This window comes from Schistocerca americana, chromosome 7, assembly GCF_021461395.2.
Source record: "Schistocerca americana isolate TAMUIC-IGC-003095 chromosome 7, iqSchAmer2.1, whole genome shotgun sequence".
Taxonomy (NCBI): Eukaryota; Metazoa; Arthropoda; class Insecta; order Orthoptera; family Acrididae; genus Schistocerca; species Schistocerca americana.
Window position 1 is genome coordinate 171,620,186 of NC_060125.1, and position 18,787 is coordinate 171,638,972.

At 43.1% G+C, this 18,787-nt stretch overlaps 1 protein-coding gene across 1 annotated transcript in view; it reads left to right on the forward strand.

The window, feature by feature from the left end:
• Window positions 1-572: 572 nt before the first annotated feature.
• The window catches only part of LOC124621805 (polyamine-transporting ATPase 13A3-like), a 376,394-nt gene continuing 358,179 nt past the window's right edge, over window positions 573-18,787 (forward strand). Inside the window, exon 1 of the mRNA XM_047147242.1 lies at window positions 573-852. Within this exon, the coding sequence (XP_047003198.1) occupies window positions 828-852 (25 nt within the window). The 5' untranslated portion in view covers window positions 573-827. The remainder of the gene's footprint in view (window positions 853-18,787) is intronic.

Sequence of the window (18,787 nt, forward strand, 5' to 3'; positions counted from 1 at the left end):
ATGTCCACCATCATTCCTCAACAATAACCATAGTCGAGGAATAATGTTGTGAACAGCACTGTAAAGCATGTCCGGAGTTATGGTGAGGCATTGGCGTCGGATGTTGCCTTTCAGCATCCCTAGAAATGGTTTATTAAGTTTTCGAATTTATACTGACTTTTTGATCACCCTGTATATTGCGATGTGACGTGATCGACGGACATACTACAGACACTGCGGAACACAAGTGTACAAAGCTATGTCGGGTTTTCACTTTTTAATTTCGCTACCGATCGGATCTCTAAAAAGACATAGTCCTCACACTTTCAGACGAGTATTTTCGCTGCCAAGAAGCCAAATGGTGGTACTGGTCGGGTTACCCCATTGTAGGTAGAGGAAATTGCACAAGCTGCGGCGCGGTGCATCCGCGACCAGCGGAGGGCGGCAGCTGCGCGGCTTGTCCTTGAGGAGGGCTGGGCGGTGCGGGGCCGTGCAGTTTCCCGGTTCCGCAGGCGGGTGGAGTGGGGGGCGCTCGGTGCTCGGTCGGCGGTCCGCGGGCCGGTTCTCCGTGGTCAGTTCGACAGCCGCAGCCGCCGACTCCGCGACTGCACGCCCCGACCTGCGCGAACGCACCTGCCGCTGCCGCCACCGCCGCCACCCACAACAGACGCTGTCCCGACTAGCGAGCGCACGCCAAACCTCGCCGCGCCTACCTGCTCCCGAGGTGCCGCCGCGGGCGTTATGTTTCGGTGACACACGCTACCTCTTCGGGAAAAAGAATCGATATCTCCTGATCTCTTGGGCGATCACTTGACACCGAGCGCACCGACGACAGACGACGTTCGGGAATGAATGACAACGTTCGGCATCTGAGTGAGTTATACTCCTTCAGAACCAATCTTTCGATTTTTAACCAGCTTATGAATTAAGCCCTTCGGTCATTTCGCTGCTCGAACCCGAAACCTTGCAAACTTTCGGGTTCTCATTATTTTTTTGCTCCAGGCCGCTTTCTTGTGTCTCTGTTTGTTCAGTACAAATTTTGCAACTGATTTTAAACTGATTTTCCAATGGGCTGCTGACGTCGAACTTTCAGCATAGCTCAGAACTGGATGGCGATACAATATGAACTCGCTTTCTTGCCTGATGTATGGCGGAGGGTACTTTTTGTACCACTGTCATTTCCCCCTTTTCCTCTTCCAGTAGCGAGAGGTTGGCGGGAGAGCGATCGATGGAAGCCTCCGTGTGAGCACGGGCCTCTCATATTTTTACCTTCACGGTCTTTTCGAAAGACATACGCAGGACGAAGCACTATGCTGGTTGTCTCAGGTTAACATGAACTGACATAAACCTGAAATTTACCGTCTGACTCTGCTTTAATCCCATGAAAATGTGTTCAATTCGACTGAAAAATTTCACTTACGGAAGATCAAAAAGCATAAAATAATTATTTAAATAAAATATCTATTTTTAGCACAGCACGTTTTTAAATCGGACTAACAGTATAAAATAATTACTTCTAGCCCTATACAGATTCCTATCTCCATACAGGTAGTCCTGAAAATTTGTGGTTGTTTATTGTAAAAGCCATAAAAAGGCTTCTAAGATTTAAAACGACAAACGTGGAGTGCATGGAACACACAACTGATGCTTGAATAGTTCACCCATTACTATTATCTACTGTATGATCCAGACGTTTTTCGTTTTAAATCTGACAAGTATTTCCACTGCTGTTAAAAATTCAAAACCCAGATAATCAGAATAATCTGTATGCTCTTAGAAATCTGTATGGGGCTACGATAAATTATTTTATACTCTTTAGTGCGATTTTAAAACGTGGTATATTAAAAATTGATTTTTATGAAAATAATTATTGAAGTTTTCTGTCTTCCCTTTGTTGACTCTATATTCTTAGAAATGTGGTCCGTCTATGCAACTAAGTGAAAGTTGTTTGTTTTGTGCTACATGCATTTCGCTTCTTTTTATTTATGAAGCACCTTCAGAGGCCTGTAATAAGTTTTTGTTTTACATACATAATACAGTGTCAGCAGTATCACCAAATAGGATTTTAACATCATGAAACTTGTAGTCCAAAATGTTGTTTCTTACTTAACAACAAGAGAACAACCAAAACTGCAACAAAGCAATTTATCTGGAATCATTACATAAAGCAATTATAAAATTCGTAAAGAAATATCTATCACAGACCACTGAAGATGGTTTATAAATAAAAAGAAGCGAAACGCATATGAAACAAAAAATATGTATACCGACTATGCCTCCAAGAATTTCATGTTCTTGTTGAGGTCAGGCAATCAGCTTTAACTTGTCAGGAAGTCTGATGCTTATCCACGCAAGTTTCATTCTTTCAGGTTAATCTGTGCAAGCAAACTTTTTGAGTCTGGTGTTGGATGAGTGCACAGCCTTTACGTAACTACTTAGCATCGTCGTTTCCACTTGTGCTTGTCCAGTTATATTTTAATTCTTACTTATTGCGATTACAGTTTAGAGTATTACTTATATTCACTCAGAGAGATCAAATGTAAATATGCGCACGGGAAAAACAGAGCCCGATGTCTGGGATACCTGTTGTATTTATGCACTTGTACATCTTTACGAACTCAAAATTGTATTTGCAGTAAGTAAGAAATAAAATAATGTTTGACAGTCATAAGAGAAACGCCAATTTTACTTACCTCAGTAGGCAATGATGGCGTTTAAAAACAGTTTTATTGAACTGAAGTCAATAACTATTCCTTATTAATAACATGTTCTCTTTTGCGTTTAACAAAACAAAAAAATAGCAGAATCGTTAACCGTTTGGATCCTGAAATCGTCATTGTTAGACAGGAATTTAGTGACTGTATACTGCATTTCAGAACATAATTCCTCTGACAGTGGAACAAGTAGCTGCTTTCGAACGCACGGTTAGCACTTCCGTCTGGTCCTTCATGTGAATAATTTCTTTAGGTTCTTATGCCACAGGTTTACAATCAAAAATTTCGACTTACATTTACGCGTAAAGTCTGTCGCTCTCTCTTCAGGAAAGCCTGAAATTGCATTATACTTACCTGTTGTAACTTATTTCATAGAGCTGTTAGCCTTAGCTGTCTGTCTAATTATTTTAAACATTCTGTTCCTCATCAACTATTTGCCTTGCAGAAGTTATGTGATAATTTTAGGCTACTGAGACGTTTTTGAGTACAATGCGCGTCTCTGGTAAATATACATTTCAGTTTTGCGGTGTACAAATGACGTTACCGAAAAGACAAATTACATAGGTTTCAAGTTCTTGTTATGTAAAATCCGATCCTGCTACATGAGATTTTACGAGATGCCAGTATCTCTGACATATAGCTATCCTGACGGAAGTTGAAACCAAAATTTTGGTAGAATTCTGCTCTATCAAATATTAATACAAAAGCTGTCTCATTACATGATTTACACATTAAATTTTGCAATAAGACGTGTTGTTTTAATGTTAAAACATTCCAGTTATTTTTTATACATGAACATTGCTCATTATTTTATACGGATTGTAGCATGGAGACTATCACTATCTTCATACATTACTACACATTTTCTTGTCTTCCACATTTCGTCGTTGATAGTGGTTCGTAAGGGTATATACTGGCAGCTATAAACTGTTTTGTCTTGGTCCACATCACCAGAAAACAATATCATACTGTATTAGAATTGATGTTTCTCTGTGCATCAGAGCGTATACCGCTGTGACTTCATGAGCGATCAAAACTGTGTGCCGGACCAAAACTCGAACACCGAACCTTGTCCTGCGTGGGCAATGTCAACCGAATAACATCATCAGGAACGAATGACAGCGTGCATCGCAATTCCCACCTGCTAGTATCTCTCAGGGGCTCTACCCTCAGAAGGAGAGATGCAGGTTAGAACACTATTACAGTGCGTTGTTTCAGAGCAAATTTCGTAGTTCCACTTCGATGTTCAACACTCGTTAGCGGTTTTATTTAAACGCCTTACGGCAAAATGTTACCATCACTATCGCATTTTTTAATTCTGAAATGTGGGAATTAAAGTTTTAGGCTACCATGAGTATACATTAATGTACGATAATTTCATTACCAACTCCATGTTTGAATATTTCATACCTATTCTTCTACCATTTGTCATCCAGAGAATGCAAGTTTTATCCTCAGTCAGTCGGTAACGAATCGCCAGTGGTAGAATTTCCTGCTTACTGCGATCGCCGCTTTAAATATAGTCTAAGACTAAAACTAATAAAATTAATATTATTTGTTTTACTTGACAGCCGCCCGCATGTCGTGGTCGTGCGGTAGCGTTCTCGCTTCCCACGCCCGGGTTCCCGGGTTCGATTCCCGGCGGGGTCAGGGATTTTCTCTGCCTCGTGATGGCTGGGTGTTGTGTGATGTCCTTAGGTTAGTTAGGTTTAAGTAGTTCTACGTTATAGGGGACTGATGACCATAGATGTTAAGTCCCATAGTGCTCAGAGCCATTTTGAACTTGACAGCCAACACATACATTTTGCATTCCTTTACTTTATGCCAAGACACATTTCGGACTGTCACTATCCTGACGAGCGTAATACACGTATCATCAGAATAACGATTTCATCCACTGCGTACTGTGGTAGCGTTCTCGCTTCCCACGCCAGAGTTCCCGGGTTCGATTCCCGGCGGGGTCAGGGATTTTCTCTGCCTCGTGATGACTGGGTGTTGTGTGCTGTTCTTAGGTTAGTTAGGTTTAAGTAGTTCTAAGTTCTAGGGGACTGATGACCATGGATGTTAAGTCCCATGGTGCTCAGAGCCATTTGAACCATTTGAACCACTGCGTACTGAATGCCAAAACTCAATTTATTTATGCATGACAAAATCGTTACTTGGCTTCAGATTAACTTTCAACACAAAAAACTACATTAGTTGACGACATAGCGCCGGCCGGTGTGGCCGTGCGGTTCTAGGCGCTTCAGTCTGGAACCGCGCGACAGGTACGGTCGCAGGTTCGAATCCTGCCTCAGGCATGGATGTTAAAATGTGTGTCAAATCTTATGAGACTTAACTGCTAAGGTCATCAGTCCCTAAGCTTACACACTACTTAACCTAAATTATCCTAAGGACAAAAACACACACGCAAGCCCGAGAGAGGACTCGAACCTCCGCGGGACCAACCACACAGTCCATGACTGCAGCGCCCAGACCGCTCGGCTAATTCCGCGCGGCGGTCATGGATGTGTGTGATGTCCTTAGGTTAGTTAGGTTTAAGTAGTTCTAAGTTCTAGGGGACTAATGACCTCAGATGTTAAGTCCCATAGTGCTCAGAGCCATTGGACGACACAGCGAATACTGCGCTGCATCAGTCAACCTAAAACTGTTTGTCTTATATGTAGCCTATAAAGGCGGAATATGAAGCCACAAATTACAAAACAGAAGACAGCTCCAGAATTGAAAATGCAGTTGATGAAAGCTTTATATTGACTAAGACATAAACGTATTATGACAACTGTATGTGGGTCAAAACCCGAAACCCGTCTTCATAACACTATACAAAAAGTATGTGGTTGCTGCATTTCTTCAGATAATTCAGTCCACAGCCATGCAGCTCAAGTATCATTAGCATGGATAAATTGTTGGTGAACAAAAAATAAATAAAATAAAGAAATGATGCACCACGAAGGAATTATCCAAATGGGACAGAAATCTGTAGAAGTGATGTACACGTACAGACAAACAGATGATTACAATTTCAGAAAAACTTAATGATTGATTTAAGAGAAAGCGCGTAGAATCCGACGACGTACGGCTGTGACATAAGGGTTGCCAAGAATGGCGACAAAAGGGTTCCTGCTATGAAATGAAATGCCACCCCAGAGCATCTCACCGATTTTTTCAAAGAAAAGTCCGCACTGGCTGTATGAATGCTTTTTATTACATCTGCGACCGGTTTCGCACCACTTATCGGTGCATCCTCAGGCAATATGTACAAAAAATAATATAATAAGAGCTCACATAAAATACTCGATCCGCAAATTCTGAGATGTAAATTAAACTTTTAATTAGCCAGTTTTTTTAATGGAACAAGAAAGTACTCATATAATTTATAACATAGTAACGTTGAACACTGCCCTGTAGCCACTCCCCACCATTCACGTCCATCTGGTGAAAGCACTGCGACTTCAGGCCACGAGTGGCCTACCGGGACCATCCGACCGCCGTGTCATCCTCAGTCGAGGATGCGGATAGGAGGGGCGTGGGATCAGCACACCGCTCTCCCGGTCGTTATGATGGTATTCTTGACCGAAGCTGTTACTATTCGGTCGAGTAACTCCTCAATTGGCATCACGAGGCTGAGTGCACCCAGAAAAATGGCAACAGCGCATGGCGGCCTGGATCATATGGTGAAAGCGGTAGTTAAAATTTAAAAACCTTTTTTTTAATTTTTTTAATGATTGGAGCGGCAATGACCTAGAAAAAAAAATTAAATACGACGCTGATAAAACTGCCCTAAACACGGACGATGAAGAGCGGAACATTAGCACATACAAACAGCGGAATTAGGGCCATGTAAACATATCAGAACATACCGTGCAAGTTGAGAGGAGCCGTACGCCAGCGGACACGGCCTGACTGACTGGACGAAACCCGGAAAGCGCTCACGCAGAGGCGCGAGAATCGCCAGAGGCCGGATGACGTGTACAAGGTGTGAAGAGTGGGGGGGGGGGGGGGTGCCGAACATTTGATAAACGATTCGTTATGTCTAGTTTTTAAAAAAGTCCAATACCATAATAGGTGGCCAATATAAAATATGAGCATTTAGTTAAAACCATAAGAATAATAAATGTGGTGGTTCTGAATGCGTAAGGCCCGGAGTACGCATAAAAATTCATTGGACAGAACCTACTAACAAGTAAGCTATAGGGGTAAGGCTACCTGTTTAAGTAATCAAATTTTTCTAAAAGACCCTTGTACCTCAGGTCGGTCTGCGCATGAAGTGAGGTGCGAGGGTATTTCTTTCGAACTCTGAGAATTTCAATCTCTTCCAAAACATTACGAGTGTTTCCCTTAATTTCCAAGTGTAACACCCGCATGTTGTTCTGGATACCGGTGATCAGGGTGTTGCCCGCCCTACAAAACAATATCCCACCGATGCCCAGGGCATCTGAAGACACGTCTTCGGCCTGGAATATCATTGCCTGAAGTAGAATTGCCTTCAGTGATGAGTCCCGCTTCGAACTGAGATCCGATGATCAGTGGAAACTTGTCTGGAGGCGCACCAGACGATGGTGGGATACCAATCTGGCCGCCACCCACCATACGGGTCTACATCCATGAGTGATGGTCTGGGGTACCATTTCTTTTAACAACAGGACCTCTTTGGATCTCATCCGCGGTGCCCTTACAGCACAGCTGTACGTCGACCATACTCTACGCCTCGTTTTGCTGCCCTTAATGGCGAGTGATCCTTGGCTTATATTTCAGCAATATAATGTCCACCCACACAGGGCGAGAGTTTGTACTGCACGTCTTGAATGAGTTAGAGCACGCTCTTCGTTATCGCCATTTTCATCAATACTTCCCGAACTAGATTCACTCTGAATCACTGCTTAAGGTTCTTCAAAATCTGAATGAATGAAGGACAAATCACTAACTTCGTTGTCACTGTTGAAAACAATATCAGCAACCTTCTGCAAACCCTCCTCATCGTCACCACGAACTACTCTCTTTGCCATATTGGTTGGCTGCTGAGATCAGCTAACATGTGACGCACACTGCTGTGCTTCGTTTTACAACACATTTAAGAGCCATGTATTAGCTTGAAACTGAGCTCCGCTTATCCACATAGTGAAGCGTGCATTTACGAGCTGAGTTCGTCGCACCATTTAAATGCCGTAGTAACTTCAAGCGACTTCAGCTCGTAATTTGATGCGACTGGGCTAAGTACCACTAAAGACGGCCACGTTTTAGTTAGATGTGTCATTACAAACAGCGAACACATCAAACGAGTGCTACACAAACGCAATATCATTTGTGCGGCTGGTTATCGTATGTTGGATGTAGAAGGAAAATTAGTGTACAACGTCGCGTCGACGGCCAAGTCATTAAGACGGATCACAGTACCAGACTGGGGAAGGAAGGGCGGGAAATCAGACGTGTCCACTTCAAACAAACCATTTGACTTAAGCTATTCAGGGAAACGACGAAAACTTAAATCTGGATGGCCTGATAAGGATTCGAAGTCCTCCGTAATACGAGTCCATTGTCTTAAACACTGTGCCATATCCTTCGCTTAAATGGAATGCTTGTCATTAGAGAGGAACATACGTACAGACACTGTATAAGAGATGAATCATCTGTATGGCAGATGCCAGCTGAAGATAACTTACGTACGATAAAAAAGCTGAATTCACAACATTTTCTTTGCGGTTAGGAATACTTTGAGAAGTTCGAGACTCAGGTAAGATTATGATGTACGTGCAAAAAGAGCGAACACGTTGTTACATGTGTTTCATTGGGCAGTGAAATATTACCGACATTAGTCTATAGCCCTAGAGAACTTCCCACAGACAATAGCATCCTTGTAAAGGTCACTAAAGTTCTACAAGCTGTTCACAATGCAATGTTGTTAAGCCTCTAAGATAAGCAACGAAGCCATGTCCACCATCTGTTCGGGTCTGTTCGTAGTGTTGGTATTTTAAGGCCAGTGTGCACGCGACGATATTCAACAAGACTTCAGGGTATCTTTACTCGCGCATTTTATTTAAGTATACGGTCGTGTTCTATCAACGCCCAGCTCGTGTAGCGTAGCGCGCGACCTTGAGAGACAGAAGGTGAACCGAGCACTGGATGTATTCGCCCGCCAACTGATTGTTGTAGCACAGTGGCCAATCCGAGTGTAGTTTTAAGGCGGTTTTCCTCATCCGCCTAGATAAATAGCCGACTGTTTCTCGTCTACGCCATAGACAAGGGACTCTAAAATAGTTTAAACATGTAAGCACTCGGAATGCTTCAATTCACAGATTTCCCTTGTTGAGTAAACGGTCACGTGTTGATATGAATGGCGTGGAAATGTGTAACGCACGAATGGCGTATGCCCATCATACCAGAGACGAAACATGCTGATAATGCATTTACACCTTCCATAAAAAGGAGGCACGTTTTGACACGTTTCGTTCTTAAACTTACATCAAAGTTCAAATCGTGTGTTTGGTCTATGTTATTCGAGTCAATGAAAATGCTACTATTTCTATTTTGGGAACAGGTTTTCGCATTTGACTTCTAACCTATAACTTTCACAGTCCCCTCACTTTTCGTTGATAGCTTTAGTAGCTGACAGCCAGCATTGGAGGCATGATATTCCTTTGTGCAAGAAATGCAATTATCACCAATTCAAAGATTGTGTTGAACAGCACAGTTGTTTACAAGCAGCATCTTACATGTAGGAGCTGATGCGCCCTTGAGTTTATGTGGATGGAAGACCAACACATTCATTCTGATCCTTAGTTTACCGGAATATGAAACATTTAACATTTCTCAGATAAGGAAATAATGACATAGGTGATTTCTGAAGAGGTCTCAGTGAGACTGACAGAAGGTATACACCCGGAAATCCACTCTCATGCAAAATATCTGTCCGACTGATTCAATCGGCTTCTGCGAGCACTGGTCTTCAATTGGGATTCCGTACTTACTTTACTACGTTTTCGCCAGCCATTTGACCCAACAAGGGCAAAAATATCGAGGGAACGAACGTCCTAAGGAACGCCACCGACGGCAAACAAATCCACAACAAAGGGCGTGGTCGGCGACGGGAATCGATCCCGGATATAAATAGCGGCGCTTTGCCAACAGTCTCTCAGAACGTGACCGGAGTGCGGGCAGCGAGCACAACCAAAAAGCATCGCTCACAGCATCTGACGTCGAAGACCAACATTAAATTTTATTTTTTTAGAAAATGTCACGTACATCATCTCAATCTAAAGACTAGTGTCATTTCACTACACTCTCCATTTCTTTTCACACATTTTTCCCATCGTTCTGTATGTTTTTGGTAGACATCCGTTCTGGTTAACCACCACAGTAAAAATCCCAGCATACAAGCTAGTGGTTTCCCCTGGGGGACAAGTATTTGTTGGGTTTTTTAGGTATTAAATATAAAGCTGCCCTCAATCCGGAGGGTATTTCTAACAGCGCAGTGTGGTAAGCCCTTCTTTTATTTCGAGCTTTGTAGCTACTTACCCATTCCGTCAAAGGCGAACGTATAGTTTGTCGAGTACTCCAAATCACAATGCAGCTTGGTCATCCTGACATACAGAAACAATTACTAGAGATGAAGGAGGTGAAAAGTGACAGAGACAATCCTATGACCGACTTGCGATTGAACCCTGGACCTCTGGCATTTTAGTCTGACACTTATTCGCGCCTCAGTGGTGCTGGTATAGCAGGTCAGCGTTTTCGAACAGGGGGCTGGCCACTCTCTGTAATAAAGAAACAGCGTAACGTTTGCGTCGGTGCTGTCAGAGGTAGCACGTAACATCCACACAAAACTGATGTCGAAAAGTAACGAAGGAACCGGTAGATTACACGAAAAGAAAAACAAAGAAAATTTAAAATTAAGTGGCAAAGTGCCAGACTACAAATACAGCAGTCTTGGGAACCTCGGCCAATCCTACGATTTTTATGTCACTTACAAATTCTTGCACCTTTGGCAATTTTTGTTGCTGTAAAAAATGCCGAGCTGCACCGTGGTACGGAGAATTTACGCCAAACTGTAGGTCTACCAATGACTGGCTGGTTAAGTCACTTCGAAGGTCGGAAGAAGGCTATGGCATACCACCTCCAACAGGACCACACCTAGCGGAGTACTGTGGTGTTCAAAACAGTCTTCGGATTGATGGCTGCTTTACTTTGCTTTACTACATTAATGGCCATTAAAATTGCTACACCAAGAAGAAATGCAGATGATAAACGGGTATTCATAGGATAAATATATTATACTAGAACTGACATGTGATTACATTTTCACGCAATTTGGGTGCATAGATCCTGAGAAATCAGTACCCAGAACAACTACCTCTGGCCGTAATGACGGCCTTGGTACGCCTGGGCGTTGAGTGAAACAGAGCTTGGATGGCGTGTACAGGTTCAGCTGCCCATGCAGCTTCAACACGATACCACAGTTCATCAAGAGTAGTGACTGGTGTATTGTGACGAGCCAATTGCACGGCCGCCATTGACCAGACGTTTTCAATTGGTGAGAGATCTGGAGAACGTGCTGGCCAGGGCAGCAGTCGAACATTTTCTCTATCCAGAAAGGCCCGTACAAGACCTCAACATGCCGTCGTGCATTATACTGCTGAAATGTATGGTTTCGGAGGGATCGAATGAAGGGTAGAGCAACGGGTCGTAACACATCTGAAATGTAACGGCCACTGTTCAAACTGCCGTCAATGCGAACAAGAGATGACCGAGACGTGTAACCAATGGCACCCCATACCATCACGCCGGGTGATACGGCAGTATGGAGATGACGAATATGCACGCTTCCAATGTGCGTTCACCGCGATGTCGCCAAACACGGATGCGACCATCATGATGCTATAAGTAGAACCTGGATTCATCCGAAAAAATGACGTTTTGCCATTCGTGCACCCAGCTTCGTCGTTGAGTACACCGTCGCATGCGCTCCTGTCTGTGATGCAGCGTCAAGGGTAACCGCAGCCATGGTCTCCGAGCTGATAGTGCATGCTGCGGCAAACGTCGTCGAACTGTTCGTGCAGAAGGTTGTTGTCTTGCAAACGTGCCCATCTGTTGACCCAGGGCTCGAGACGTTGCTGCACGATTCGTTACAGCCATGTGGATAAGTAGCCTGTCACCTCGACTGCTAGTGATACGAGGCCGTTGGGATCCAGCACGGCGATCCGTATTACCCTCCTGAACCCACCGATTCCATATTCTGCTAACAGTCATTGGATCTCGACCAACGCGAGCAGCAATGTCACGATACGATAAACCGCAATCGCGATAGGTTACAATCCGATCTTTATCAAAGTCGGAAACGTGATGGTACGAATTTCTCCCCCTTACACGAGGCATCACAACAACGTTTCACCAGGCAACGCCGGTCAACTGCTGTTTGTGTATGAGAAATCTGTTGGAAACTTTCCTCATGTTAGCACGTTGTAGGTGTTGCCACCGGCGCCAACCTTGTGCGAATGCTCTGAAAAGCTAGTCATTTGCATATCACAGCATCTTCTTCCTGTCGGTTAAATTCCGTGGCTGTAGCGCGACATCTTCGTGGTGTAGCAATTTTAATGGCCAGTAGTGTATTTACCAAAATACTAACACGAATTCTTTACAGACGAATGGAAAAACTAGTAGAAGCCAACCTCGGGGAAGATCAGTTTGGATTCCGTAGAAACACTGGAACACGTGAGGCAATACTGACCTTACGACTTATCTTAGAAGAAAGATTAAGGAAAGGCAAACCTACGTTTCTAGCATTTGTAGACTTAGAGAAAGCTTTTGACAATGTTGACTGGAATACTCTCTTTCAAATTCTAAAGGTGGCAGGGGTAAAACACAGGGAGCGAAAGACTATTTACAATTTGTACAGAAACCAGATGGCAGTTATAAGAGTCGAGGGACATGAAAGGGAAGCAGTGGTTGGGAAGGGAGTAAGACAGGGTTGTAGCCTCTCCCCGATGTTGTTCAATCTGTATATTGAGCAAGCAGTAAAGGAAACAAAAGAAAAATTCGGAGTAGGTATTAAAGTCCATGGAGAAGAAATAAAAACTTTGAGGTTCGCCGATGACATTGTAATTCTGTCAGAGACAGCAAAGGACTTGGAAGAGCAGTTGAACGGAATGGATGGTGTCTTGAAGGGAGGATATAAGATGAACATCAACAAAAGCAAAACGAAGATAATGGAATGTAGTCGAATTAAGTCGGGTGATGTTGAGGGTATTAGATTAGGAAATGAGACACTTAAAGTAGTAAAGGAGTTTTGCTATTTGGGGAGCAAAATAACTGATGATGGTAGAAGTAGAGAGGATATAAAATGTAGGCTGGCAATGGCAAGGAAAGCGTTTCTGAAGAAGAGAAATTTGTTAACATCCAGTATAGATTTAAGTGTCAGGAAGTCATTTCTGAAAGTATTCGTATGGAGTGTAGCCATGTATGGAAGTGAAACATGGACGATAAATAGTTTGGACAAGAAGAGAATAGAAGCTTTCGAAATGTGGTGCTACAGAAGAATGCTGAAGATTAGATGGGTAGATCACATAACTAATGGGGAAGTATTGAATAGGATTGGGGAGAAGAGAAGTTTGTGGCACAACTTGACCAGAAGAAGGGATCGGTTGGTAGGACATGTTCTGAGGCATCAAGGGATCACCAATTTAGTATTGGAGGGCAGCGTGGAGGGTAAAAATCGTAGAGGGAGACCAAGAGATGAATACACTAAGCAGATTCAGAAGGATGTAGGTTGCAGTAGGTACTGGGAGATGAAAAAGCTTGCACAGGATAGAGTAGCATGGAGAGCTGCATCAAACCAGTCTCAGGACTGAAGACCACAACAACAACAGTGTATTTACTCATCTACCTACCAGTCCACAATTTCAGATACTATTGCTGCATAATTTATGTTGAATGTGGATAATTTTTTTATATTGTCTCACGAATATCATTAAAATATTTATAGAACAAACGTATCTTTGGTACGTAAAATTGAATTTACCACAGTATCAATTAACAAATAAAATTCAGTTGTTTTGGGTTCTTACTTTTCATTTAGAGGTAGTACGTGTAAACATTAAACATTGGGTTAAATACTTGCTGAGTGCTAAACAGACGTCACTCATATCCTGTCCAGTTATATGGGTAACCATTCGCACCTACTAGAGTAAAGATATCTAATAGATCCCAAACTACAAATAAGTATCTAGAACAGTTTGTTATTTTCCACAATTAACAACCCAAAGTTCGAGATTCATTACCTAAAGCTTTCAGAAAGTCCCTATATGAAATTCCTGATATTTTTCTATTATTCTTCAAAGTAAAACTGTTAGTACAAGATGAAGATCATCTAACTCCTAGTATTTATTCTTTCACGATTAACCCCAATCATAGATTTTAGGTGAGCAAGGACGTAAACCGAACTTTTCAGAGTGTTCATTCAAAATCTGTCACCAACGAGCAAGAGATTATATTAGGAAATACAGTTCGCAAGGAAATTACGGACGTATTTGGCGTTAACAATTAGCGATAGTATCTGTTTACCGAAAGCCACCGTAGCGTTCAGTGGATCTTTATGTGTTTGGCGTCTCTCACGTCAGGCATTCGCGAGCTCAGCTGCGGTCACGAGGAACCCTAATTACATTCGCACGCCGTGTTAGCAGTCTGCCATGTGTGAACTGCTCGAATCTGCCAGCCTTGTTCTCGCCTTTTATTCGACAGTCATATTCGTGACATCATTTCCCATGTTAGAGAGGACTGTCCTGTATTTGCAGCGTTAGCGCTTCTGCGTGAGAAACAAGTCAATATTGTTGAAGCAAAGATGAAAGGTTATGGTTCCACGAACCTTATACCTGGAGTCAAGAACGGTTTAGATGAGGATGATATACGGGGTCTTTTCCAGAGGGTGAGCCCAGGGATTCGTATTACGTGATTTATAGATACCATAGGAGACATATAAACGGATGACCAGCTGGGAGCCGGCTGGTGTGGCCAGGCGGTTCTAGGCGCTTCAGTCTGGAACCGCGCGATCGATACGGTCGCAGGTTCGAATCCTGCCTCGGGCATGGATGTGTGTGATGTCCTTAGGTTAGTTAGGTTTAAGTAGTTCTAAGTTCTAGGGGACTGATGACCTCAGAAGTTAAGTCTCATAGTGCTCAGAGCCATTTGAACCAGCTGGGAGTACGAATCTCGTTGCATCAGAGTGGGACATCGTTCGTGTAGCCAATAATGCGATCTTAAAAGTCAAGGCACGTGACTGTGACGTTGTCTTTCAACGAGATAACGCAAGACCGCGTGTTGCCCCTGCTGTGCTAATGGACCTCGATGCAGAGGGATTTATACTGCTGCCCAGGCCAGCACGTTCTCCAGATCTCTCGTGCACTGAAAACATCCGGACATAATTTCCCGAGAGATCGGAGTACCAGCAAATGCCAGCCATTAAGACTGATGAACTCTGACGTAGAGTTGAATCATCATGGAATGACGTACCCGTATCTGCCATACAAGCTCAGTACGAGGAATTGTTGCTGCCACAAGTTACAGTCCTGTGAACTAAATTTCGCACCTTGTGTATCCATAAATCATGTAAAAATTCAGTCATTCAATCATGTATTCATTCTGTCTGCTCTACTGCATCCGCACAATAAGCAGAATTTCGTTATTTGCTGTCCGTTCAGGTGTTGCAGTTTTAGTGAGTAGGAATGTACATCTAAGCTCATCCCCTCCCCCCCCCCCCCCCCCCCCACAGACAAATAAGGAGTGGAGACTCACAAAATAAGATCAGCAGCTTTCCACAACTTCATTAATCACAGATATATATATATATGCATCGAATATGTTTCTGTAAACGGAACTGTGGAATACCTTCCCGCGCTATTAACAGATCTACTAAATCTGTACGAAAAAAACTCACTGATATGTTTTATGTCTGACTCCAAATTACAGAATAAGAATACATTAAATGTTGTGATGCTGTCACATTTCCCCTGAAAATGGCTCTGAGCACTATGGGACTTAACTTCTAAGGTCATCAGTCCCCTAGAACTTAGAACGACTTAAACCTAACTAACCTAAGGACATCACACACATCTATGTCCGAGGCAGGATTCGAACCTACGACCGTAGCGGTCGCGCGGCTCCAGACTGTAGCGCCTAGAACCGCTCGGCCACTCCGGCCGGCTTTCCCCCTGAGCCGAGCGGGCATCGGCTGCGGGTGTCATAACTCTGTGCCCAACCGGGACTAAAACCAGAACAATGCAATTTTACGGGAAGTATGGCACGAGTTACGCCTCATCGGATCGTCACAAAGCTCCAACTTGTCTCACTCAGCCTCTCGACTTTCCCCTCCAACCTCTGCAGAGGTGCTCCTTCCGACAGAAGGAACATAGCGGGTAGTTTGGCTCTCGATTCTAGGCAGAAGCAGGACTGTGTTGACTTACTTCAGGATAGAGAAAATAAAGTTGGTCCGAAAAATATTTCATGCAGCTTACGGTAGGCAACCAAACTTAGATGTTCTGCACCCGTGGCGGATGCCGTAAGTTGGTTACCTATCTGCATGAAATACATTCTGTAACAAAATTTTAAAAAATCAAAAAACACCAAAGCACCCGAAGGAATTAGAACAGTTGGACGGAAATATGGCAAATGTTATGTACATGCATAGAGAAACGAATGATTACAATTTCAGAAACGCTGGATGATTTATGCAAGAGAAGAAGCTTGACGAATTGTGCAAGTCCATAATGCATTGGTCCACCTCTGTCCTTTATGCATGCAGCTATCCGGCTTGGCATTGGTACATTTGTCGGGTGCCTTCTTGAGGGATATCGTACCAATAAGCGCATTCTATCGTCAAAATCCCGGGATGGTTGGAAGGCCCTGCCCATAACGCTCCAAACGTTCTCAACTGGACAGAGATACGGCGGTCTAGCTGTCCAAGATTGTGTTGAGCAAGCACGAAGAAAAGCAGCAGAAACTCTCGCCGTGTGGAGGAGGGCATTCTTCTTCTTCTTCTTCTTCTTCAGTAGCTCTACAGCCCTTGGTGAGCCTTGGCTTCTTCAACAATCTCCCTCCACACTTCTCGGTTATTTGCTGCTCTTTTCCACCCCCGGACTCCCATATTGCTGATATCCATTATTACCTCATCGATCCATCTTCTTCTAGGTCTCCCTTTTCGCCTAACTGAATGGATCATACCTTTCATCATTTTCTTTGGAATTCTATCCTCTGCCATTCTCTCCAAGTGTCCTAGCCATCGTATTCGCTGAGATTTCACAAATTTTACTATGTCCCTGCCTTGTATTAACTCTTGTAATTCGGCATTGTAGCGTATTCTCAGCCTTCTTCCTCCCTTATTGGCCCATAGATTTTGCGTTGTATTTTCCGCTCAATGCTTCTTAGAGCATTTTTATCGTGTTCTGTCAACGTCCATACCTCTGAGCCGTATGTGATAACTGGGCGGACTAGGGAATTATATATTAGCAGTTTAGTTTTTCTTGTAACAAGGCTATTTTTGAAAAGCTGCATATTTGCAAAGTAAGCTCTGTTTCCTGCTTGTATTCTTTCCCTTATAGCCTTTCCAATACTGTCATCATTTGTTATTAGGGCTCCCAAGTAGTTAAAAGAGGACACTCCATTGAAGCATTTCCCATTGATGTTTAGGTTTTTAGGGGTTCTTCTGGTCTCAGATTGTGACATTACCACATATTTTGTTTTGTTTTCATTTACTATGAGGCCAATTTTTAAGGCTTCTGTTTCCATTGCCCGGTATGTTTCTAGGAGTGTATTGGTATTTCTTCCTACTATAGCAATGTCATCAGCGTATGCACATATCTGGCTAGTTTTCATAAATATGGTGCCTCTTTTGTTGATTTTATTTACTTCACTATGCAGGGCTATGTTGAATAGGACAGTGGAGAGACTATCCCCTTGCTTCACACCTTTATTAAAGTCAAAGCTATCACTTGTTCTGCTAAGGACCTTTACTTTTGCTCTTGTCTCTGTCATTGTCATTCTGATTAGTCTTATTAATTTAGCACATATACCAACTTCTTTCAGTACTCTGTATAGTTCTTGCCGATTTATGCTGTCAAAGGCTTGTTTGAAATCGATGAATAAGAAATGTAGATCTATATCATATTCATAGAACTTTTCCATCATTTGCCTTATCACAAATATTTGATCCGTTGTTCCTCTGCCTGGTCGAAAGCCACACTGATATTCCCCTAGTATGCCTTCTGCACACTTCTGTATCCTTTCGTTTAATATACTTGTGAAGATCTTATAAGCTGTACTTAGGAGTGTTACACCTCTATAGTTTTCACATGCTGTTCTGTCCCCTTTCTTGCTGAAATGTAAGCCCAGGATGACTTGCCGCGATGGGCAACAAAACAGGGCGAAGAATATCGTCGAAATACCGCTGTGCTGAAATGGTGCCGCGGATGACAACCAAAGAAATGAAAAGAAAAGATACCCCAGACCATGACTCTTCATTGTCAGGCAGTAGGTTGGTATCCCATCGTTGTCCGGGGCATCTCCAGACAAGTCTCTACTGGTTCTCGGGGCTCAGTTCGAAGCGATACACATCACAAGATAATTCTACTCCAGCCAATGAGATTCCAGGCCAAACACGAGTCTGGAGACGCCCTGGACGCGGGGGCATACCTCCCTGACTGTCGCACGCCGACTAGCTCGGGATTTTGACGATATGACTCACCAATTGAACAGCATTTAGCACGGTATCCCTGAGGTGTATATCAAACAACTCTGTCAACCAATGACAAGTCGAATAACTGATTGCACAATGGCCAGAGGTGGACCAGAGCTTTACCGATTTGCTCAGTTAGCAAGACTCTTTCTTTTGAATAAATAATCCAGTTTTTTTCTGAAATTGTAATCATTTGTCTGTCTGCATATGTGCATCATATTATCTACCTATTACCGTTCCATTCGGGTAACTTCTCCTTGGTGCGAAGTATTTCCTTTTTCTTTTATATATATTGCCCACCCCGTAGCTTGCTGCTGTGTGCGAAACCGAGAAAACGAAGATTAGACTTCATTTTGTTCATTTCCGAAATTTGTAAAAT